This window comes from Cylas formicarius, unplaced genomic scaffold (assembly GCF_029955315.1).
Source record: "Cylas formicarius isolate icCylForm1 unplaced genomic scaffold, icCylForm1.1 PGA_scaffold_6__28_contigs__length_40554024, whole genome shotgun sequence".
Lineage (NCBI taxonomy): Eukaryota > Metazoa > Arthropoda > Insecta > Coleoptera > Brentidae > Cylas > Cylas formicarius.
The window spans coordinates 17686055-17713365 of NW_026844347.1; the positions used below are offsets into that span (position 1 = coordinate 17686055).

At 35.2% G+C, this 27311-nt stretch overlaps 1 protein-coding gene across 4 annotated transcripts in view; it reads left to right on the plus strand.

Annotated features, from left to right (window-relative positions):
- LOC132703990 (5-hydroxytryptamine receptor-like) overlaps positions 1-27311 on the plus strand; it is a 536822-nt gene that overhangs the window by 385615 nt on the left and 123896 nt on the right. For all 4 annotated transcript variants that reach the window (XM_060673574.1, XM_060673576.1, XM_060673577.1 and 1 more), the window contains one exon: positions 25550-25683. In XM_060673574.1, coding sequence (XP_060529557.1) covers positions 25550-25683 — 134 coding nt within the window. The remainder of the gene's footprint in view (positions 1-25549; positions 25684-27311) is intronic.

The following is a 27311-nucleotide window of genomic DNA, read 5'->3' on the forward strand; positions in this document are numbered from 1 at the left end:
TAAAATGGCGCATTATTTGATACGTACTTTTTTCTTGTCAGAGCTTGTCTAAAAAAAAGCGGGGATGGATGGAGGTTCTCCGTCAGGTTTTTTCCTGTCGAAACAAGTATGTGAGGCGTTCGCTTTGGATCTGGGGAACGGGTGGGGGTTATACGTATATAAGCTATAAGAAATTTTAATTTTTTATTCAGTTTCCACTCATACAATTTCGTGATAAGTGCAGAGTGAGAAAAATGTCCGAAGTCGAAAATTATCCAACGCAATCATTGGATTCGTGGGGAAGTTTTGTGGTCAATGCGGAAATAATCCGCGAACAAAAATACATTTACGAGGCAGCAATTACGCTGCCGGAATTCGGACTAGAACTTACCTCAGGTCTTAGCCCAGCAAGAATCTTCGCTCCGGCAGTGAAAGTGAGCTTTCTCCCCTACGTTTTGTCGGAGAAAAGAAGCATTTCGTTCGACGAGATAGACTTCACAGAATTAATACAACAGCTTCCACTGTTATTGTTAGCAGGCCCGACTGGTAAAGTTATGTATTTAACCTGCTTCAAACTCAGCTGTCTACAATGTGATGGTGAAGTCTTGGTCAAGATTGAAAATGGCGAGGGTATACTCTATATTTCGAAAGACTGGGTACAGGAATTAATTACCATAAGCAAATTGGTATTTAAAAGAATACGAGTACTGTCTCGTTTGAACTTTTACGAGTACTACGATAGAATATTGTATTTGACTATACATGAAAATTTGCTGGAGGACGCCAAAATCTTTCCGCATATAGAATATTTATGTTCTACAGAAGAGAGTGAGCAGAGCTACTGCATGGAGGACTACATGCGTTTTGGAAAAATGCAGATAAAACAAGATATCAACAAAAGGATAGCATGGGACATACCTGTGTTTTAATAGAAATTTACCTGTAAACTAATAATAATAAATGTTTTTTTTAAAATTCAGTGTGTGTGTATGTTTTATCCTTACCCCCCCCCCATAAAATAGTAAAAAAAAAATCCACTGTTATTGTTAGCAGGTCCCACTGGTAAAGTTATGTATTTAACCTGCTTCAAACTCAGCTGTCTACAATGTGATGGTGAAGTTTTGGTCAAGATTGAAAATAACGAGGGTATACTCTATATTTTCAATCTTGACCAAGACTTCACCATCACATTGTAGACAGCTGAGTTTGAAGCAGGTTAAATACATAACTTTACCAGTGGGACCTGCTAACAATAACAGTGGATTTTTTTTTTACTATTTTATGGGGGGGGGGGGGGTAAGGATAAAACATACACACACACTGAATTTTAAAAAAAACATTTATTATTATTAGTTTACAGGTAAATTTCTATTAAAACACAGGTATGTCCCATGCTATCCTTTTGTTGATATCTTGTTTTATCTGCATTTTTCCAAAACGCATGTAGTCCTCCATGCAGTAGCTCTGCTCACTCTCTTCTGTAGAACATAAATATTCTATATGCGGAAAGATTTTGGCGTCCTCCAGCAAATTTTCATGTATAGTCAAATACAATATTCTATCGTAGTACTCGTAAAAGTTCAAACGAGACAGTACTCGTATTCTTTTAAATACCAATTTGCTTATGGTAATTAATTCCTGTACCCAGTCTTTCGAAATATAGAGTATACCCTCGCCATTTTCAATCTTGACCAAGACTTCACCATCACATTGTAGACAGCTGAGTTTGAAGCAGGTTAAATACATAACTTTACCAGTCGGGCCTGCTAACAATAACAGTGGAAGCTGTTGTATTAATTCTGTGAAGTCTATCTCGTCGAACGAAATGCTTCTTTTCTCCGACAAAACGTAGGGGAGAAAGCTCACTTTCACTGCCGGAGCGAAGATTCTTGCTGGGCTAAGACCTGAGGTAAGTTCTAGTCCGAATTCCGGCAGCGTAATTGCTGCCTCGTAAATGTATTTTTGTTCGCGGATTATTTCCGCATTGACCACAAAACTTCTCCACGAATCCAATGCTTGCGTTGGATAATTTTCGACTTCGGACATTTTTCTCACTCTGCACTTATCACGAAATTGTATGAGTGGAAACTGAATAAAAAATTAAAATTTCTTATAGCTTATATACGTATAACCCCCACCCGTTCCCCAGATCCAAAGCGAACGCCTCACATACTTGTTTCGACAGGAAAAAACCTGACGGAGAACCTCCATCCATCCCCGCTTTTTTTTAGACAAGCTCTGACAAGAAAAAAGTACGTATCAAATAATGCGCCATTTTAAAAGGGCACATATTATCAATACTGAAATAATTTATAAACTATTTATATTAAGATATACCTTTATCCTGTTTGCAAATAATTTTCTACTCGCTCACAGGTAGGATCATGAAGATCCTTCAATATTTTGTTGCACCAGGTATTTAGCTTAGCCTAGAATTCTTTTGAAAAATTATTATTGTTTTTAAAAAAGGCGCGCGCTAGATCAGTTGCCGTTTCAGCGATATTTCCTTGTTTCCCGTGTCGGAGTTTATCTCTTTTCTTTTGTGCATATTCTTGTTTAATTAAATCTTGATTATCTTTTTATGCCAATTTTGACGATCATCTAATTTTTTGTAACTAAAATTAATTCAATAGAAACAATTAAGGCGAGATGATGCCCGGGAGCTGTTGTATTAGGTATGAAAATATCAATTTGGATGAAGGAGATGCTTCTTTTGTCCCAACAATGTACAAGAATAAACCTGTCTAACCATAGCAAAATGGGGCCCAAAACTGTGACACTAGGCGAGAGTATGCGTTATTTGGAAGTTAAATTTTAAAAATCCTTTGCAAAATATTCACGGGGAGGGTGTCAAGGCGTCAATTTTATAAACATCGGAGGTCAGTGTCGGAGAAATAAGGGTTCTTCCCTTTTCTCCTCGTCTCTTTTTAACTCCGTTTTGAGTAATTTGTAATAATTTGAGAAAAAAAAATTCAGTACCCGAAAATGGACACACAATTGCAAGCAAAACAAAAAAAATAGGATACAAAAAAAAAACTATGCAGGCCAATGCAGGCAATACTTTAAATACGGAAAGTTACATTTTTAAACATAAATGCAGATTTTCGGTGGCAATATAACTCTATTTTTCGTGTTTGTTAAGATTTATATACATAATATCAAACCAGCCTTTGGAAACGTCTGGTTAAGGCCACAGGCCATTAGCTTCTAAATAAACGCGAGATATCATGAAAACCGAAAAAGTTTGAATAGAATCTAACGTTTCCTTTTGTTTCTCAAAATAGTAATTAAGCGGAAAAGTACTCGTAGTATATTGATTAATTGTAGAAATGTCTCATTTTCTACAAAACAACTTAAGTTAAATAAAATGCAAATTAAATTATTATAAATTACCGCTTTGTTGTATTCGCTATTTACTATGCCCCAACCTACGACGACACTGGAGGGTAGCTTAAAATTTGACCTGCTTGGTTTACCTGCCTTTCGTAGGAATGCAGGTTGTTTCACGTGTCAGTCGAAGTTTAAAGAAGCGTTTGTGTTAAGGGTTCGTTTCTGTTATCCACGTTTGTTGCTTAATGCAATATCGCCAACGAGTTTAAGTTTTGTGTTCAATGTGTGTTTCATATACGGATAAATAAAACAAAAAAGACTGGAAAAAGATAGGTAAGAAGCTTTCGGAATTGCGACTTTAATGAGTAACCGCGTAACATTTTGACCTAGTATTATGTATATGTTCGACGAGGTTTCTATACTTAATTAAAAAAAATTGGGGAGTGATCAAAGGAGGCTGAGGTCGGAGATACGGATCTTGTTTAGTATCTATTTTTGTTTAATAAAACACCAAAAAATGCTCGCTTACGTTTTTGAAGTAGGTAAAAAGGAAACAGAATTTTAATAGAAATAACGCACGATATATCTCCCAAAAAATTCAGCCATATGAACAACGCGAAGAAGTTAAGCAGATAAAATTTTACAAGATTTTTGGGGGCCAAGTGTAAATTCGGATTGTGGAAAGTAACAGATAGAGAGAATGAGTGATCTATATAGAAAAAGAGAGACAGAAAGGTAGATTTATTTAAACGTTTCTCAATCATCCACCCATCGGAGATAATAAATAACATTCGCTAGTTTTTTTTTTGCATGTATTGAGTTAAGTTCGGAATAGAAATATATCAATAGTAACAATTTAAATATGGTAATTTTTGGGGATTGTTATACGTCCGCCAGCGTATTAAAAATATGGTTTTAGGGGTTAGAATTTTAAGTTTCAAGAAAAAAAAACTCATGTTGAAATTTTTGTATTCGGAAGCTTCTGTTGTTTATTAATTTATAGACACTGGAAAATATAATAATAAAACATCCTACAGTTGACATACGTGTCCTCTTAAACTCGAAAAGAGCTAGTTTATCTTAGAAGAGTACGTATTTTTGGTAAAATAGATATTTTTTTATATTAAATATTTGACCGATCGATGTAATTCGTCAAGCAGAAACCGAGAAGAAAAGTGACGCTTGTGGTGTTTGCTGACAATCCAACCCTGCTTCGTGTACAAATGCAATGACATTTCGGCAGGGCTATAGGCTACGAAACCTTTCAAACTCGAAAAGGACGAACTGTTTTAAAGAAAAAAGGTACTTCATTTTTGGTAAAAGTAATAGATAATTTTTTTTTTTACGCTAAATATTCCACAGATCGATGTAACTCGTCAAGCAGAATCCGAGAAGAAAAGTGACCGGGAGTGCTGTTTGCTTACAATCCGGCCCAGCTTCGTGTACAAATGCAATGCCATTTCGACAGGGCTATAGGCTACGAAACCTTTCGAACTCGAAAAGGCGCTACTAATTTTGAATAGGTACTTAATATTGGGTAAAAGTAATAGATAAGATTGTTTTACATTAAATATTTGACAGATCGATGTAACTCGTCAAGCGGAATCCGAGAAGAAAAATGACGGATGTGCTGTTTGCTGAAGTCCAGAACGGCTTCGTGTACAAATGCAATGCCATTTCGGCAGGGCTATAGGCTACGAAACCTTTCGAAACTGCGTGAGTGGAAGTCTGCGTTGGACAAATTTTGAAAATATCTGAAGGTTTAGCGAAATTTGGAGAATTCGACAGAGCTACAGACTACGAAACCTTTCGAAACGAACACACGTGTCCTGTTGAACTTGAAAAAGACGAAATTATTTTTAAAAAGGTATATTGTTGCTAAATAATAGATTTTTTTTTTATTAAAATATTTGACAGATCATGGTAACTCGTGAAGCAACATCTCAGAATTGAATCGGCGAGTTGTGTATTTGCTGACAATCCGAGCCTGCTCCATTTAGATTTGCATAACGAGGAATCAAAAAAAGGTTAACAATTTGGATCATTTTGGAAGATACATACGCCGCGCTTTTCAAAGCGGACAGACGTGCCCTTGTCCAACTGAAACGAACACACGTGTCCTGTTGAACTTGAAAAAGACGAAATTATTTTTAAAAAGGTATATTGTTGCTAAATAATAGATTTTTTTTTTAATTAAAATATTTGACAGATCATGGTAACTCGTGAAGCAACGTCTCAGAATTGAATCGGCGAGTTGTGTATTTGCTGGCAATCCGAGCCTGCTTGGATCATTTTGGAAGATACATACGCCTCGATTTTCAAAGCGGACAGACGTGCCCTTGTCCAACTTGACAAAGGCGGAATTATTTTAGGAAAGGTATATTATTTGTAAAAAAATATACAATTTTTGAAGTAACATATTTGACAGACCATGGCAACAAGTAAAGCAGAATCCGAGAATTCAATCGGCGGCTATATGTTGACTGACAAGAATATAATTGCTGTTAATCCGGCCCTGCTTCGTGTACAAATGCATAGTGGGGAGACATGAACATTTTTCGAAATTGCGGCCCTATCCTCTTGGGATTCTACGTTGGACAAATTCTAAAAACGACCCCAGAAATATAATTGGTGAGAAAATAGTTTTTTTGTTGTGTTAATAGTTAACAATTTTTTATTTTGGAAATAAAGGGTTTCAGTGTGTACTGGTATTAGTGAATCAATTTAATGACCTCAGCATCTCTAAACCCCCCATCTTGAGACGCGTTAACGATCCGGATCGAGTTACGTCGCGTAATTGTGTCACTTTTTTAATTAAAAAATGAAAGAGATGTACCTACCATACTTTAGAAACCCCTACTCCACTTTGGAGGTGATGAAATAAGTTTTGGCATAAAATATAAGTTCCTCATATTACTTTGATATGATAAGTATAAGTCTTGCCTGTTTTTTTTTTTAAAGGAGGTTCAAACCCGTGCGAGGTGAGGTTTGATATAAGAAACAGACCAGTCATGGGGACACGGAATATGCAAAGTTTCAGCGTAGTCGTCGCCACATTGCTGCCAACACTGCATATATAAGGAATCACGAACCATTCAGGTAAAATTTTGAAAACACATATTTATGGCAATATAGAACCTCTCTTTTTTTAACAGGAATATTGAGACTTAGACCAGTATCTTTTTAAGTAGGCATGTGGGGTAAAGAAGATGCAGAAGCTTCAGTCTGGTACCATCGGTAACGTAGGCGATTGATATATTTCCACCACTACATATGTTGGATTGGAATTCCCCATTTGATGCTTTGGCTGACTAAATGAGAAAACTTGGAGGTAAGCTCTTACGGAATTCTATCGAAATATGTTTAGTAACATATTGGTGCATTACTCTGTCTTCCAGTCAGTTTCACATAAACTTTGCACGTATTATAGAAATGCCACCTACTTTTTTTTTATGTTAATATTATTGAAAGTAGTAGCTGGTATCTGTAGTCGTAAGCCCAGAGAGTCTCTGTTTTGAACATAATACACAAAATGGGGCATTCAAAAACAATAGACTGCATGCCTTTTAGAGTCGGCGTAAACTATGGTCATATACCCCTGATCAAATTCAGAACTACAAAATCGTTGTGTCTCCTGCATTAAAAATAATAGTAAAATTTATTGTAGGCACCTAGTAGAGTATCGAAAATTTCCATTTTAGTGCCAAATTGGTTACTCCAGTAAATTCCAACTGTTCTAATTTTTTTTTAATAATTTATGATGTTAGTGAGTTTCATTGCAATTATTTGTTACTTAAATTTTCTGCGTATTAAACCTTAATTAACAATACGCTATTCGTTAACGCAGGTAGAATTAATGACGCTGACTAACCTGCTTTTGTCCAGGGGGGCGTAGTACGGTAGCTTGTACTGTGATGTTTGGTAGTTTGGCAGTGAGCTCTCATTTATAAAATTGGGGAATGTTTCGTTATCTTCAAATCGTAAACACGTATCATTAGAATTATATTTTTAAAATATTGATTAGGACATGTACTAAGTAACTAAATGCTCTAGCAAAAATATTCACACATATTGCGGAAATCGTACAAATTTATATTAGAGAAAATTAACTATTTTTAGAGGTTGGTTTTTCAAAAAGGCGAGGATTTAGTTAAAGAACAGATAGAGAGTAAAGGGAAGCTCTATGAGAAAAGTTAGAATTAAAAAATCGATGTTTTCGTGTCATAGCGAAAGATGGATTATTATTAAAAATAATACTTGCATTAATTGTTGTCACCATTTGTGAAAAATATGGAAAATATCCTCTAGGTTCGCATACCTTTTTTTTTAAAGGTGGCTAACAAAATACACAGACAGAAAAGTTTAGATCCTGTTCGTTAATGTAGCGCATAGAAAAAAATTAGAAAAGAGAACGTTTCGTGTATGGCATACGTAGTTAGTACGGAATATTAATCTGAAGGCTGCAAGACAGTGAAACAGTGATGCGCTTAAGTGTGGTTCAGAGAGGTTATTTGGGCTGTAGACGTTTTTCTTTGAACAGGGTTCAAATAGCGTCTCCTAGAGCGTTAGCAGAGAAGAGTATTACAGTATTTAATATAAGCGTCCAGATTTCATTATTGTTGAGATTGCCATAGAAACACACTTTCATGTAGTAGTAGCAGCAGCTTTAAAGTATATGACTTTTTAGTTAAGATGCCTTTCGAGTTTGCTTTATGGCTTGATAGGAAATTAAAGGGTAGATACAGATAAGTTACGAAAAAAAGTATGTACACTATCCTCAAAGATCAGCAATAAATAAAAGAAATTGATGAAATAGTAAAGTTGACTGCGATATCTTAAAATCATCAATAAGATAGATAAATTAATTTTGAAAATATTAAATAATAAAAACAAATAATAAAATAGCAAAGAAAATCAAAATCATCAATAAGATAGATAAATTAATTTTGTAAATATTAAATAATAAAAATAAAATTATAATAGCAAAGAAAGCCTACCACGGCCACATACACATAATATTTTCGACATATGAACTTTTCCCAGATAAATAGTCAAATATCTCACGATACCTTAAAACAGAAGCATGCGGAAATATGTATGAAGTTAACGCACGGTAGATAGCTTAGTAAATTAATAATGTATATGGTTTCTAATATCCTACTTTATTAATGAAAATTTTAACCAGGTTTTTGTTTTGCAGATATTATTGGTGGTGCCTGCCAGCTTCCAGTTCCGAGAAAAGAAATCCAACACTTTTCGTCTTTATTTCATCTGTCCTTTGTGCGCAATAAAAGTACAGTTTGTACCCGCGAGGATACACATTCGCAGAATTATATGTTTTTAAAATAAATGTTTTGGTCAATATTCACTAGGTGGGGTTACCTTATTAAAGAAAATCTTATTCCAATAGGGGACACTAGTTTACATTCGAACCGCTAGAGGGTGCAGATGGTCACGCGAACAATATGATCAAGTCTCATTGACGCCATTGCTTTTCTTAGGGGTGGGAAAATATCTGGGCTCTGATTGGCTTCGCCGCCATCGCAAACTAGAGGTGGGGAGATTGATTAAACCCCAATGGTGCTGCTTATCCAATGGGGGCCAGTTTCAAGGGATTATGGGTAAAGGGGGAGGAGCTAGAGAGTCGTGGGTAAGGAGGACACGCCCACAAAAGGGAGAGGAGTGGGGGAAGACTATACTGTACTTAATAACTACTCCTGTCACGCATCGAACTAAATATGATAGATAAAGAGTCATTTTTCGGAAATCCTGGAGATATTAATGAAGACATCGATAAATACATACATGAAGAAGATCAAAATATAAGCCTTGAACAATTGGAACAAATTGAAGACGTGTTTAACCCTCTAGAAAATGTAAACACTCCAAAAATTAATATCATCTCGGACATTCAAATTAACCCGCCAAATATTCCTAATACTGTTGAGACAGTACACTCAGCAGCTGAAGATCCAATATTAAATATACCAATTACCGAAAACATTTTAAATACTTATTCTAATCAAATAATATTTAACCAAAAAACAAACGGTCGTTATCACGTGATTAGGAGTTACCCATTTCAAAATAAATCTAGATTTTCTGTTTGTCTAAGTCAAAACTATCAAAATGAAATAATTAAATTCTTTTCAGATTATTTGGATCCAACAAAAATGTACTGCCTTTATGTACAAAATACCGAAATAGATTTAAATCGAGAACTATCTGTTTTGTTACCAAATACATTTAAAAACCATGCTTATAAATTGGTAATATCGAAAACTCTTTTAACTGACATCACTGATAGGACAAAACAAAAAGACCTAATTGCATATCATCATGAAAAAACCTGTCATCGTGGAATTAATGAAAGCCTAATAGCATTAAAAAGGCTCGATTATTGGCCAAATATGAAAACTGACCTAACTGAATATATTAATAATTGTGACAAGTGCCAACAAACAAAATATGATAGACATCCGCCAAAATTAAAGTTTATGTTGACACCGACCCCTTCTGAACCATTAGAATCCATCCATATGGATACTTTTCAAATATGTAACGTAAAATTTCTTACAGTTATTATTAACATCATGGCGCACTGAGAAAGACAAGGACATCACGTCAAAAAAACTGTGGAAGAAATTAGAAATCCTTCAGTCAAATTCCAAAAAATCAGGACAAGTGCCAAATACAAACCGAAGCAATACAGTTCATAATATTTCAGCATACCATCTTTCCGATACAGAAGTCAGCGTACTGAATAAAGGATTTAACTATGCAATAGCTCCAAAAAGAGTACCCGTCGAAGAGATCGTTTCCAACGTCGAAGCAAGTCTTTCCACCATAGACGAACAAGATGCGGAGTTAATTAGGCAAGATGTCGCCAGAGTCTTAAGACAGTCAAAACCACCGCAGCCAAACTTAAGCAGAGAAGAAATGCAAGCCTTAAGGAATCTAAACAAAAACGAAAACATTCTAATAATACCAGCAGACAAAATGCCACTGTCGTCATGAATACGTCGGATTATAATGCAAAATTGGAGGATATTTTGAACGACCCAATATACAAACTAGTCACCAGAGATCCCACGACATATTTGGAAAAAACAACTAAGTCCAAAATTCTCGATTCATCAATAAACGAGGATACAAAGAAGAAACTTATTCCGAGGGAAAAATCGAGTCGTTGCCCAAAATTCTACGGGCTCCCAAAGATCCATAAGGACGGGGTTCCCCTGCGTCCAATCGTAAGCGCCTTTAACTCACCATTATGCAAGCTGGAAAAACATCTGGCCAGTGCACTTCAGCCTATAGTGGAAAAGGCAGATTCCTATGTTAAAAACTCAGAACATTTCCTCAGATTTTAGGTTCTCTCAGGATGGACAAGGACGACATTATGGCAAGTTTCGATGTCAAATCCCTCTACCCGAGTATTCCAGTAGAAGAGGCACTCTTGCTTATAGAAGAAAACGAAGATCTTCCGCCATACATAATGGATCTGTCAAGACATTGCCTGAAAAACGCTTACTTTATGCACAACGGGAAAATTTACCGACAAATAGATGGAGCAGCAATGGGATCATCTCTCTCACCTGTGATTGCTAACCTCTTCATGATTTACTTCGAAAAGAAAGCAATAGAGAAGGCAAATCTGAAGCCAAAACTATGGACAAGATACGTTGATGACGTATTTGTTGTATGGCCTTTTGGCAAGGAGGAGCTTTTGAAATTCCTAGATCATCTGAATTCCATCCACCCAAGGATTCAATTTACAATAGAACTTGAAGAGGATACCAGTCTGCCCTTTTTAGATGTGCACATCACAAGGACCGAAGATGGACACTTGGAACACACTGTCTATAGAAAACCAACACACACTAATAGATATCTGAACTCTAAATCTCATCACCACCCATCACAGATACAGGCAGTGGCAAATACATTAATTGCTCGGTCCTTCAGGCTCACAAACGAGAGGAACAGAGATAAAGAACTGAAGAAAATTAGTACCTGTCTTCGACAAAACGGATACCAAAGGCGTACCATCAGCAAGGCAATCAGTAAACAACAACCGCCGCAGCAGAGAGTGCAGGACGAGACCCAACGAAGATCGATCGCTGTCCTGCCATACATCATAAGAAACAAACAAACAACATCTGCTTTGTTTCAGCACCAACATCAGACAGGCCATAAAATTGATTTCGGCACTTGCAAACAAATAGCTAATATTCCTGATTTTAGGACTAGGATTATACGAGAGGCCATCGAAATAGAAAAGTCCGGACACCTCAATACGAGAGACGACGCTCTGCATTTATCCAACACGTGGAGAACGATAATCAAACAGCAGAGCGATGCGCAGCAGCCAACGGGGACATCGCAACTACGATCGGGCGAAATTCACTGGGAGTCTCGCCACTTCAACAGGAATTATGTTTATTTTAATCTTGTTAATAGTTATAGTATGGAAAATCTACAAGAGCCATTTGCTGCAAGATTCCAAGAAAACCAAGAACGACCAGTCTTCCGAAAACAACCCTTCGTCCCTGTTGTTTTCCACTTCGGAGGGAGGAATTGTGTGATAGAATATGCTGATGACTAACAGGAACTGCTAGCTTCAGTATTCTAAGTACCAGCGACGCGACGCTTGCATAAAAACTTTATATATATGAGAACTTTGTACTTTGTGTTCAGTTCTCCTTGTAACGGGTTAAATAAAATCTCGTAGTTCTGTTTGTAAAACAAGAAAAGTGTTTTTTAAAAACGAGATCCTTCGTTCGAAAACCTTAACTTTTTGCTTACATCACTCCGATAACGATTTATTTCTTAAAGTCAAAATAAAACTTCCAGTCGCAACTTGTTCTTCCGTCATATCTACACGTTTATTTAGAGGGTGGCAATAAAATAATCGTTGCTACCGCTGTCATAAACTTTTCGAGGACTAAAATTAAATTGCATCAGCGCCTAGTATGTTCGACGGCATATCGATCAAACGCTTTCCGCATTACTGAAATCCTTGCTTTGTTGGAATTCTTATTTTCAAAGAGGAATTCCCACAAACACCCTCGACTGGAGCTTCTGTAGAATTTTAAAAGCATTTCTTACCTTAAGCTTGCATGAAAGAAGCTATTACATTGATTAGGACATTGTCTCCGTAGCGAAAATTTCAGCGTCGTTCCGAGGTTAAATCAGAAGTTAAAGACACTGTAAGCGCAGTTTTTGATATTCAGAGATATTTATGAGAGATGCTTTTCCATCAAAATGATTGCAGCTTATCTGATGTTATGTAACGTAAGTAGTGCTTGTGCCGCATGTTTATGAACATTATCTGCTTGAGCGGCAGAAACAGTGAATGAAGTCTTCTACAAACAATATATGTTGTTTTGAAATGAACAAAAAATTTAAAATTAAAAGTTTTATTTTTACCGTATTGGGGTCAGCTTTTATCATTCTTACTTGAAGAGCTTGAGTAGTGTCTCGATTATTTGTTCTCGCCAATCGAAGATCATTGTCTCAGAGTACTGAGCAAACAAGCTATTTCTTGAAGTACCTTAGCATGTGTCACATTTGTTTCATTGCAGAATTTTCTTCAGTATTGAGCATTCACTTTTCGTCAACTAAATGTGGTCACGAATGCGGCATTCGCTTAATGCATATGCTTCATGCCAGTAGTATGTACTTAATATTCGAACAACGAAGATTTTGAAATCTATTGTTCGTAGGCAAATTATTTTACTTAGATGGTTCTGTCTTCCTTTTCCACCAATTCCAATAGTAACAAACTTGGTGATAGTGGATTTGACAGTTCAGATATTTATCCATGTGAGTTGGTTGGCTGTATACCTGATGTTGTAGTCTTCCAGAGAATTTCGTGATTAGGAGGTCAAGGAATAAACATTAGTTGTCCTCTTAATCTTCTGATGAATGTAGTTTAGATGGCGGAGAGAGTTCTTTAGTTCGACTCTTCCAAAAATTTATATCATGAATAAGTCGACGTATCGGATTTATATTTTTGACTTCAGAGGTGTTTTCCTTAAATATCCCGCTAGTTCGATTATGTGGGCAGGGAAGCTTTAATTTCTTGAGATCTGTTCTAGAGCCTCATCGAAATGCTAGGATTTAGGGACTTTAGGTCAAAACTTGAGAGTACGTCGCCCTCCACTGGCATGTAGATGATGAGAAAGTATGAGTCGGCCATTGGTTTACGTTGTAGTATTTTTCCAGTTTTTGTAGTGGCGAATTGAAAGCGAAAGTCACAATTGGTCGCAAAGGAATGTCCAAGTTTTTGAATTTTTGGCAGACCGAACAACTTAAGGCAGCGACTAGACTTTTCCTGCCAAAAGAGCTTCTTTTTTATTTCTGCATTTAGTGATATTGAATTTATATTTTCCTCTTTGATGTTCTCTAAATATGTAGTTGTGTCCTTGGCGGATGCCTTGTAAATGGGTTCGTCAAGAAGACTTTTCATCTTACTTTTGTAGTTGTCGGTATTCCATTGAGATGAGAATTTCGTCAATAATTTTTATTTATAAAGAAATTAGTTGATAATTTTGTTTTCCTTCAAAAAAAAAATTGTAAGCCACTTGCAATAAAAATATCTCGATATTATAATTTCATTAACATTATTTGTTCATCTATATCTCTAATTTTGTTTATTAATTAATTAAAGTATATTGCTTATGTTGTTCATGCTATTCCAGAAAATTCTCTCTCTATTGCAATCGTTCCTGTTGTTCGGGTACGGTAAAACTCAACTCATGGCAGAAGACACACGTATCTTGCATTGGTAAATGTCTTTAACAGATGAGAAAAATAAGCGTTCTTGAAATTCTCGCAGAAACCAAATCATTCAAACTATTATTGTTCCCCGCATAATGAGGTTAAGAGTGATGATGGTCGAACGCCTGGTCGTTGTAAGCCAGCACAAGCACCTATTTAAAAACAATCCTCTTTTTCACGAGAAAGTCCACGATACCTTGTTTCCTTGAATATATGTCGCATCGTCAGTATTCATTACATATTAATATACTCCCGTAAGATGATTTAGCTTGTAAAATAAAAAAGTTTAGTTTGTGGAGTAAGTTAAGACCTTTACCATCAAAAGTACACCTATAACGAATTATCAGTTGTAATCCCCAGTTATGCCAATGGTTACATTTTACAATCAATACCACAATAAAATAGATATCTTTAGTAATTCAAAAGCATTTCTGCCAAACTATTACAAAATTTATTCCAGAATCTTGTCAATGTTATAGATTTATTTTAACTAACGCATCTCCTGTTTCTTCTTCTTTCAGAAGAACTGACTTTCTTGGCATATTACAAGTAGTGGTACTTAGTTCTGAAGCTAGTTTTTAAGTTAGTTTATTGAGTTAATTGAAACTTGGAATTTAGTGATCAGCCCGTAAGTTGAACTAATAAATAAATAAGTAAATACATAAATCTAACTAAACCTATATAATATTCAACTCTGACTATGTTTTTTTTAAACAATAATCAGCTAAATTGAATATAAAATCTACAAGAAATGCAAGTAAATAAAACTTGTTACTAATTACAAAACGTGTTTAGCAATTAAAGTAGTATTTATGGTTTCAGTTTCCGCAATAGCATTGCTAACCGTCAACCGCTAATCTGTTGTATTAAGTCTTCCTACCTCTTGCAGAATTCTCATTTTTATGTCTTATACACTATTACACCTATTTTTATAGACTTTGCCTTTTATGCAGCCCCATAAAAAAAGTTCAGTGCGCTCCATAAACACTTCTCTGGCCCTGTTTCTTTTACACCATTTTCATTTGAGTATTTTTAAAAATACTTATGAACATATAGTGCTGGAAAAAATTTGAATGACGATTCTTATTAGGATAGGATATTATATAGGTTCAATAAGATTTTCAATCAAATACAAAAGTTAATTTTCCACATTCCACTGTAATACTATTTACAAAATTTCTGGATTCTTCCTTCGTCGGATTTTGTTGAGTCGAACTTGCTAACGGTTCGCCAATCATCCTGTTGATTTCTTCAGAGCTTAATAATTTCCACATTAAAAGACATTAACCATTCCATCACAAAATACACTTGACCACAACCTTCCCATGGTAATGAGACCGGACACTGCTGCCCTTCATTACATTCACACACACTGCATATCAAAAGTTCTAAAGAAACAAAACGTCAAAACCATATTTACCACTTGACCAAAAATCTCTCAACATCTTCACAGACAAAATGCTATTTGAGGTGGCCAAAACTTCTAAACTAGCAATATACCCAATATACAAACTGGTCACCAGAGATCCCACAACGTTTTTGGAAAAAACAACTAAGTCCAAAATTCTCGAGTCATATCAATAAACGAGGATACAAAAAAGAAACTTATACCCAGGGAAAAATCGAGCCTTTGCCCAAAATTCTACGGGCTCCCAAAGATACAAAAGAGTTCCCCGGCGTCCGATCGTGAACACCTTTAACTCACCAGTATGCAAGCTGAAGAAACATTTGGCCAGTGCACTGCAACCCATAGTGGAAAAGGCAGAGTCCTATGTAAAAATTCAGAACATTTTACTCAGATTTTAGGTTCGGTCGGGATGGACAAGGACGACATTATGGCAAGCTTCGATGTCAAATCCCTATATCCGAGCATTCCATTAGAGGAGGCACCCCTGCTTATAGAAGAGAACGAAGATCTTCCGCCGTATGTAACCGATCTATCAAGACACTGAGTGAAGAATGCTTTACGGACAAAGGGAAAATATATCGATAAGTGGATGGAGCAGCAATGGGATCATCTCTCTCACCCGTGATTGCTAACTGTCGTGTACATCAAGGACGAACAGTTTGAGCTGGAGTTTCGCCCTTTTCTCTCGTGACTGGATTGGCAGCATGCGTATTTCGCACATGTTATGGTCACTGTTTTAGGGTTGCCTATTGATTTTCCCGTTGATCTTTTATCTACATCATTTTTATCGCTTTAGTCAGTGGCGACATCTATGTTTTGGGGAATCTCTTTATAATTAATATTGTCGGTGATAGGTACCAAAAACCACTTTATAATTAAGGTTATCGGTGGCGGGTGGCACTTGTGGCAGATGGAGTTCAGCGCGGCACAATGGTATTAAAAGTTTAAATTTACGCGGGACAGCACTTGACAATTTGCAGTTATTATTTATTATTTTATTTATATTATTATTATTATTATTTTATTTATACTCGTTGCCGCGAGCACATTCCTTACTCAGATTCTTCAGCAAATTCTAGTTTTGGCAAGTAACTTTCACCTACTAGTTACAAATCTTCTAGAATTCTCCTGAGTCGGTTATTGATGAAGCAAACTTTCTGACGTTTTGTCAGTCATCCTATTGGTTCCTTTAGAGCTCAACTGAAACTGACGGACCAAAACAACAACCGACGCAGGAGGAATCCAGAAGATTTGTAAATGGTATTACAGTAGTCTGTGGAAGTTTCTTGGGTTTCTTCTTGGGGTCACATTAAATTAATTTAATTTCGTTTAATACTAGATTACGTTATATCAAATCTACACGGAAATAAAGTACATATTAAAAAAAAAGAGAAACGAAGAATTTTGTTGCTTCGAAAGATCTGACCATAACAATTATTCATAAAAAATAACAAAAGCAGATTGTCAAAAAAGTTACCGTAATTTCAATTTAACCACTCAACATATCTCAAACGAAATATTTAATACAATTTTGGTTTCTTAACATTGATTAACATGATTGATGCATTAATTTTTCTTACATTTACTTAAGAAATGCACTGTATATTTCATTTTATTTTTATAATTAGTATTTTTAGAAAAGAATCTCAGTACCGACCATGAAAGGGACAAACCGATAGAAACAATTGTAAACATTGCTTCAGAAGAAAAAAACGTCTAGATCACGTTTCAATGAAAATGGTAGTGCAAATTTTTCAACCAAAAATACATATAGCAAGCTGAAGAGAGACAAAAGGAACCATTGCATGTACTGCGAGAAGAATGTTACAAATTTTGCACGACACTTGAAATGACGCCATGATAAGGAAATATGTTTTAAACATAATGTCGTCAAAAAATAATTCTAAAGAGCGGAAATTGTGACAGGAAAAAATTCGCAAAACAGGTATTTACTTTTGAAAAATGGTGTTTCATCGTAGGCAATATATTTCGCGCGACTATGGAATTCCTGAAATATGGTTTTATTACGAAATGTACATGCACCTTTTTTATGTATCATTAATAAGCGATAGATTATTCAAATATAATACGGTTTAACAAAAGTTACGGGAATACCTTTACCGGTCTTTATAAATTGCTGGACGATCGAAGAGGGTGAGCAAAAAACAGCTAATTTTTACAGATCTTTTATATCCTTTTAAAAATTAATATGTGAAATTAATTGGCGGCAGTCCTTTTGAAAATGTGTAAATTAAAAATGAATTAAAATTATTGGAAATTTTACAGTTGTTAAATTATAACACAAAATGCCAATTTTGTGAACGCAGATTTATATCTCAAAACCTGGTAAGATATGAGAAATCGCCTCAAATAATTTTTTGCTTTTTTGAAAGAAAATGTAGTGTAGTGTATTAAAAATCGAACAATTTAAAAAATATCTACAAAGCGGCAGTGATACGAGTGAATGAGCTTTTATATATCCGAATCATGGTCCAAATTAATTTTTTGAGTTTTGGTGGAAAGGAAGGATTTAAAAATCCAGTTCGTCGATCAAAAATAGAACATCAAAGAACCAGCAAAGATTATCTACCGTGTCCTAGATGTACTGGATTTTTCCTAAGGCCCTACCTCCATCGCCACTTCAAAATGCGCCATCATAAGACCAACGACAAAGATTCCAAGCATGCGCAATCAAGTGGCTTGATGCTTCTTCACATGTGGGGATCAGAAGAAACAAATACTATGTCCAAACGCGTGCTGGAATTAGCCAGATTTTTGTTGATTTTAAAAAACAAATTAAAAGAAGGTAATGACCTTATGGGTTATTTCAAACATGTTTTTTTTGATGCCCTAGTTAGTGCTACAAATGTGTGGTTATTATCCCGAGTTAATTATATTTAAGAGTCCTTCTCTTGCTTTAAGGTGGGCAACAGTTCTTAAGCAAGTTTGTGACACAGCTATATTTTTATATGCTAGAAAAGGTGATGTCGAAAGGAATAAAGACATTGAAATATTAAAACAGCAGATTGAAACTCAATTTCGTTTTTATTTTCATAAATTCAAATAAAGACCTGTCCGCTAAGAAATGGAAAAATGGGAGTATGTTAATAGAAGACATTATTAAAATATTCAGGTTCAGGATATTTATCAATCCCTATCAGATATTGAAAAAGTTTTGGTTAAAAATATGAAAAGGTTCGCTATTCGTGGGAAAGCTGTCCCTGTTATTTTTACAAAGTATATGCAAAGAAATATTGATGTGTTGTTGACGTCGAGGAGGTGTATTAACTCTCCGAATCCATATTTATTCGCCAACCTAAATATTGATAAAAGTTTTCTGTGGATCTTCAAGGTGTTAAGGAAACTAGCAGTTGCCTGCAATATAAATAAAAATTTGAAGCTCTAACAGCTACATATTTAAGAAAGCACATAGCTACCATCGCTCAATTAATTTCTATAAACGATAGCGATTTATAACAGTTATCAAACCATTTAGGTCACGAAAAAACAACACATTTGTAACTCTACTGAAAGACGGACGGTAAGCTCCAAATTGCCAAAAGTATCTAAGCTTTTATTATTATATTATTATTATTATTATAGAACTTTAAGTTGGCATTAAGTTCAAGATGGTGGCCGATTTAACAGCTGTCAAGTGATTTATTCTCAATTTGGTTTGGCAGACCCGAATGAGTCCGTCCGCCATCGAGCACAGGAATTGGATCTGTGTCCATCCACTTTATGAAAGATTTTGCGGAAGGATCTTGGTTTACGTGCTTACAAATTCCAACTCGTGCAAGAATTGAAGCCAAACCGATCATCAAGTAAGGCGTAGATTCGTTGAATGGGCCCAAAACGAGATTGCCGTTGTTCCCGATTTTCATAAGCGCATTTTGTTTAGTGATGAAGCGCACTTCTGGTTGAATGACTACGTCAACAAACAAAACTGCCGCATTTGGAGCGAAGCTAATCCTCAAGTGTATGTCGAAACAGAGTTACATCCAGAAAAACTGACTGGTGCGCTTTTTGGGCTGGTGGAATAGTTGATTCGTACTTCTTCAAAAACGATGATGGCCAGAACATTACAGTCAATGGTGATCGGTATGAAGCTATGATTACTAACTCTTTCATTCCTGAATTGAATAACCATGATGTCCAGGAGATGTAGTTTCAACAAAACGGCGCAACATGTCACACAGCTCGTGTCACAATCGATTTATTGAAAGACACGTTTGGTGACCGCCTAATTTCACGTTTCGGACCTGTGAATTGGCCTCCAAGATCTTGTGGGGCTATGTAAAGTCATTGGTCTATGCGGATAAGCCACAAACGCTTGACCATTTGGAAGACAACATTCGCCGTGTTATTGCCGATATACGGACACAAATGTTGGAAACAGTCATCGAAAATTGGACGTCCAGATTGGATTACATCCGCGCCAGCCGTGGCGGTCATATGCCAGAAATAATATTTAAAATGTAATGCCACAAGATTATCTTTCGGATAAATAAAATTCATGTCAATCGAATAATTCATCGTTGTTTTATTGCAACTTATAGTTCTATAAATCGAAAAAAAACACCCCTTAGACGAGTCCTGAAGTTTGGGCTTACATCAATACTTGTCTGAATTCTCGGAGGCCGCACTGGAAATACGTTTAAATAGGGGTGTGTAAATCCGTCTTCCGTTGGACATCTTAAAGTGTTGGTGGGTGAACCCGGTTATATAAGTAACAACAAAGGGCACAAGATCCTAGTACGACAGATCTTTACCACCCCATACCACCAACAAAGATGAACAATAAATCCATGTTTGTCCTCTGTCCTGCGGGGAAGATATGAACCAAGATACTTATGCTTGCAATCACTTCCCTGAACAGAGAGCATTATTGGGATCCAAGTGAACGAGAAAGTGTGGTGCTGTCAAGTGGATCATTTTGATATGGCCACAGAAGGTTCCTTGCAGAAATGATGAAGTTATTTTGTATCAAACAAATTGTCAGGGAAGTTACATTATTCAATTTGCCTGTAGTGACCCCAAAGGATAATACAGAGAAGAAATTTTTTCGTCGTCCGACCTCCTATAAATAACATCACGGCACAAAAGAAAATTAAAATTTTAAATCGACAATAACTCCCTCCCGTGTGGTTTTAAACTATTTAAAAGTTTTTTATATTCCTTGTGTATGTATACTAGATCACCTGTTTTTTCCTTGCCTACCTCTGACAATTAGGTAAATTCATAAAATTTCAATTTTTCTGTGAATATGTGTATTTTAGAAATTTCATTGGACGAAGTCAAAATTGGCAGCAAGATAATACTAATGCTGATGCTATTTTTTAAAAATTAAAAATTAGGCTTTTTCGTTGTGTTACACGGATTATCTGGAGGTTGTTTTATATTTAATAATGCAATAATTTTTATAAATTATATTAGCACCTAATACACCAAAACATTGAAAATTTTATAAAACCCATTTTTGGTGATTTAAACAATGACATATTGTATCAGATTGTGTCGTATGCTCTTCAATATATAATGTAGTTTTTTCACGGAGCAATAAAGTTGACGATGATTTCGTCGAAACGAAACGTCGTATCTAAAATCTCTACGTTCTTTCCCCACTATCTTGTAGAGCTCGAAAAGGCAAAAAAAGTTGCCTTTATTTTTTTATATCGTTTTGAATGACATCGGAAAAAAATAAAAACTAAATTTACATTGTTCAAAATACCAAAGGCGTTTGTTTAATTGATCTACCAGAACTTTTATTATTTTTGGTGATTAACCGAGAAAAAGTTACAGGGATTTAAATTGTTGACTTTGTTCCACGTTATCTGTAAACTACCTGATTTTACACCGATCTAGTGTGCGGAAAGCGTTACTTTACCATGTAAGCTTAGTTCCCACTTATCCGAGTCCCTTCGGGATATTATCGTATGGGTTTGGGACCAAAATGTCCGAGTTTTCGGAGATAATTTTATTAAAGATCTAAAAAAAATCTATAAGAAAGGAAGGATTAACATTTGGGCTATGAATAAAAGGTTCATCTTTGAGGGTTTACGCCTATTGAGTACGTCGTTTGGTCATAGCTTACAAAGTTAAACTAACTGAACTAAAATTTTTGTCCACGGTATTAGTTAGTGTTGGTTACATTCACTGAAATCATTCTCTTTCTTCCTTCCAAAATGCCCATTCGATGCTTCAATCTCCTAAGAATCGCTGTTGAAGTTTTGTTTTAACTTGGCTTCGATACCGACCAGGAAGGCGATAAGTGCAGTAGTGCCGATATCTAACGAAAACAAAGATGAAAGATGGTGATTTTAAACGAAGTAGTGCGGGTCGGAAATGGGAAAAAAAATTGGGTTTTTGTACCTTGAATCTGGTGATCGATTAGGCACAAAACACATTTTGCCCGTCGATTTAAGCTGATTGTACTTCAATATTTTCAAATTTTAAGTGATTGTTTCTAGGTTACTATTGTCTACACTTCAAGTAATAAATTTGATACCACTTTCTATGGAGATCATTAAACCTCGTTTTCCCCGCATGAAGTTACATATTTCAAAAACATTATACTTCACTTACGTTGCATAAGTGGTCAGGAATACACTATAGGACCAATCATTAAAAGATTGTTATTCGGCTTTGACAATGTAATCTAAATAACTAGAAGAGTATTTTCCATGATTTCCAATATTCGGTATCTTTTTGGCGAGAAGTGCTTGGTTAGCTTTGGTTAGTTCTGGGGTTAGTTATTGTCCATGTTTGGTTGGTTTATGTAGTAATCGTATAGTAAAGAAAACGGTGAATAACCGGTTGTGGAGTAGATACCTTCGTCATAAATCAAAAGAAAATGTATTCTTTCTATTGGACTGTTAGAAGGAGAATTACCGAGGATACTGCAATGAATTTCGATACAGAATAAATGACAAAACTCCATGAGTAAGTTAATTTAAGATCCTAAGCGTTGGCCAGAAACGATTTTTTTCGGTGTATTGTGGTAAGAAACAGTATATATTAGTTTGCATGTTTCGAAAAGGAATCTGTAATTGTGCAGGGTTTTAAATATGAAGATATTAAAATTAATATTTTACATGTGCTAACTTTGGACGATGGGCTTTAATTACTTACATTAAATTCATCATCTGGTTTCATAATTTCCTTGAGAATTCTAATTATACATCGATTATGAATGGATGACTTACATGTAACTCTGAAATTTTTGATTGGTTTTACTATGGCCAGTGAAGCCACAATCGTTATCATTTAGTTATCTGATTCGGACTTTTTGTTTTGGATCGAGGTAGGAATTGGGTCATTGTATTTTTCGTTAATAATAAAATCTTCTAAATCGAAGTCCTCAACATCGGGGATGTTCGATTGTATTTCACTTTCGCGTAAAGCATTTATGTCTATTCAGGAGAAATCATCTGTCACGAAAGGTTCTTTTCCTTTTTTATATGTGATCTCGAAATTGAATTCATCGACTTTGAGCGTCCAAGAAATAAGGCGAGAATTGGTTCCTTTAATTTCGGCCAGTAGATTATGGTTCGTTTCGATGACAAACTTTTGACGTAGATAGTGACAGAAATGTTTAGTGGAATCTATGATCGATTAAAGAACTTTTTCAATTGTTGGATAATTTCCATCTACTTTATTAAGGGTCCAGAAGTAGAAAGCTATAGGATGATCATTTTGGGGCAGTACGGTGCCAATTCGAGAAGATTCGAAAAATCGAGATTCTAGAGAATGACGAAATTTGTTTTTTGCATTTCATGATGATGTTTTGATAATCTTGATTACTTATATTACTTTTTTTTACTTTATAAAGACACTTAGTGGAAACGTGATTTTTGCAATTTTTTCAATAAATCCGCTATAATATCCTAGCAGAGCTAGGAATGCTTCCCCTGCTTTTGTGTTTTAGGGATTAGATAACATTGCGCCGGTTCTATTGTACAACGTTCGGTTTAACACCTTCTGGGGTTATTATATGCCAAATTCTTTACAGAAAAATTCCGATTTGTCTGGTTAAACTTTTGAGTTAGAGATTTCGAGAATATGACAGCGTCATGCACTGGAAAGTGGCATGCGCATTTTTCAGATCAAACGACATTCCAAGATATTCAAAATGATTTTGGTTTACTATAAATGTCGTTAATTCGATCTATTTTGTACCTATTTCGATTTGGTGAAATTCTTGTGTCAAGTAGTCAACTGGGTACACTTTTCAAGATTGTCTAAAATCTATTTATTCCCAGAGAAACAGACAGACAGATGAGATGAAAATAGTTTATAACCATACGATATTTTTTCTTACAAAGAATTTTGTGTAAAATCGGAAAGAAGAGGTACAATTTTTGATTTTTCAAGGCTAAAATAATCTGATTACGTTGTTTACGACTTTTAGATGGGCGGACAAGCATTTCAAATTAGTCTTTTAGTGTGACCTTTACATTTTCATAGAAATTAACGTGAATGTTGGATTAATAATGATACAACGTTAATCCCTCGGGTATTATATTATTCTCATAGTTCAAGGTATGCTGAGGGGTCGAGAAAACGATGCTTTGATATTTTGGAGTGCTTAAATTTTTTAAGCTCCTTTGAGTCTATAAGTGCGTCAAAATTGTTATGCCAGTTTAAAACAGGTATTTGGATTTTTTGAGTAATACTTTAATAATTTTATTAATTCCTACAAAAGTGCAATTTGTAAAAATTAATATTCTTTATAAGTGTTTTTATACGCTGTTACTTGGAATGTTAAAATTATAATTTTGCTAATGCTAACTTGTTTTATCAGCAAATTCAAAATACGTTCATTCATTCGGTTTGATGGAATATTAGCCAGCCATTCTAAATGAGGAAGTTGACGCATGTAAATTCTGCCTGCAACATTTGTTCCAAGAAGAAGTTCAATGGACCCAGATAAGCCTATATCCGTCAAGGCAGGAATTTTAGTTCTTTAGTCTACAGTTGGTGAAATATTGGCACTCTATCATTGCAGATGGTTAGCTGATCATGGGCCTCAACCAAATGTGGTTGCCATTTAATTATTTAATGACTAGCAAATTTACCATGCCAGTAGCCAGTAGAAATGGGTGCTATCGGTTTCCTATGTCTATTTTATTATTCAGCAGCTAAGCACACATGTTGTTCATTTTCTTCCTCTTTTGTCATATAGTTGGTGTATATTCCCCCATAGCACTGGTTGATGAACTGTACTAATAAAATCTTGGGGTACGCGAGTTTAGGCGTTCGTGACTGATTCTACCTTTTATTGTTATATTATTCAAATTTATTTTTTAATAGTTTTCTTTTAACATAGAACGAACTGTCGCGCTTTGATATGCGGTATCGTGGCTTGAACTAAGTATTCAATTTTATGCTTTTCATTAATATTCGAATCATTATGTATTTTTCTAAATTGAGCCGAAAATGAAAGGTTGTCTTAAATACTACCTCCGTAGCTTTTAAATGCTATTTTCGGTAATCTAAATCTGCGTCTACCAGTGGCGAGACTACCGCCTTGTATATTGTCAAATGCAGGTAAAATTCTGGATTGAAACTCTGCGTTCTTGTCCTGGATGATTCTAGCTAAGCACATTCGTATTTACGCCTCTCCTTCGACTTCATTTTTACTATATGCTCATATGAAATATATGGTGTTCTATACCATTTGATGAGATTGCTGGCTGCCTTAATTTTTAACATTGTAACCCGAACGCTTTAAAAGGAATTCACGTTCTTCCTGTGACAATATATCGTGGATGCTCCAAATACAATACCAAAAGAAAAGAATACATCCCAATATGGTAAATCTTATTTCGCTGTCTACAATTATCGGCTGGGATCGTCATTCTAATGATGTGTTCAGAAATAATTATAATCTCAAATCACCATCATACGGATGAGCTCAGAAAATTTTTACTATATGTTCATATTACGTTGATGATGTCGTGTTCCATTTGATGAGATTGATTGCCGAATGAATTTTCAACATAAAAGCCCGAACAACTTAGAAGTAATTCAGTTTATTCCTATTTTTAGGTAACGTGTTTGTTATAGCGGCCATTCTTCTCGAGAGGAATCTCCAGAACGTAGCGAACTACTTAATTGTCTCCCTTGCTGTTGCGGATTTGATGGTAGCATGCTTAGTTATGCCATTGGGTGCAGTTTATGCGGTAAGTGACTTACAGTATAAATTTAATTCATTTCGACCAAATGAACAGATGTGAAATTTGCATTCTTTTATAACCCTTTATAATTATTATTTTTTGTTAATAAGATTTTATTTATTAATATTTTGCTTTATACACTGGCTCGTTTTTTAAATAACATGCTTAGAGCAATTTACTTTTGTTGCCTTGACACCCATTTTTAAGAAAGTTTATCAACAAATGTATCAATTGTTATTTATGATTTTTTTATCACATCACACATGTCGCATCTGGCCATTAAACCTAAGCAATTTTCCTATTAAACATATTTATGCACAGTCAACCATGGAATCACGTAGAAAACTTTGTTACATCATTCAAAAAAATCTACTTTATAATTTTAAAATAAAAATAAGGAAGGATACACTTTGGTTAAATGATTCGAAAATTTAATTTAGACATGCTAGGAAAGATCGACAAATGCGTTATTTGACATAGTATATTGAAGATCTCACACTTAGTGAAATCTCTCCACAGATTTACGAAAATGTTCTGAGTATATCGGCATGACAGCTGTAAATAGGGAATTGTGCTTGACAATCTCCCACCCAAATAACGTTATTAAACCAACGGCTACCAAAACTATGAGGCTCTGATAGGAAATTTTCCTGATTATTTTCTTTCCGTATTAGCAACAAGATTACGCAATTACAATTGTTTTGTCCACTTTGGAAAGTGTTTCTCCCATTTACCCTGGAAGATAAGTGTAAAAGACTACTTACAAGTTTCGTAGGAATATCTAAACTTAATTTACTATTAAAGTCTCGTTTCATGATTAAAACTAGCGTTTCACATGTCATTACTACTACAATTTATGTCACAAATTTTTCAATATACTTCAACTTTATTATTCTTGGTAGGTTTTGCAAAACAATTTGAAAAATTTGAAAAAAAAGTGTTGACGAAAATCTATATCCCTATGAACTCTGCATAGGTGTTAAACTAACAACCGCGAAATTCGTCAGTCCGTGAGATGTTTTTGAAAATTGTTTGGGAAGTGCTTATCTGCTACTATTAGCTTTCTTGGCTTTTCATAATATGTTATTATTTTGAAAAAAAAGTTATTAAAATGATTAAACTTTGTGCTGCTTGATACATTATTATTATAACATTCTGTTGATTCTTCTGTTATGTTTAAATTGTTCACCAGCTTTAATTTTTCAACGAAACTTCCACAGGTTGTTAAATACTATTTACAAATCTTCTGGATTCCTCCTACGTTGGTTGTTGATGAATCGAACTTGCTGGCGTTTCGCCAATCATCCTGTTGGGTTCTTCTGTGCTTAACTGAAACTGGCGCGAATTCTACTCTGTACCTTCTTATATATTATATGAGGGGGGCGGAGCTAAATGAGTGGCATGAATGTCGACGGATGGCTGATTCCCATACTTTTGTTATTTGGTCTCATGTTTAAGAATACCTACGAGTTTTTTTTATCCATTAAAGTCTATACACCCTAACATACTTTTCGCCATCTCGCATTCCTAGATTTGCTGATCAAAAGGAAGTCAGACCTAAAATTGGGTTATTCCATTTATAGAAATCCCACGCACTCAGCGTGGGATCACTCAGCGTTTTCACATCTTCATCC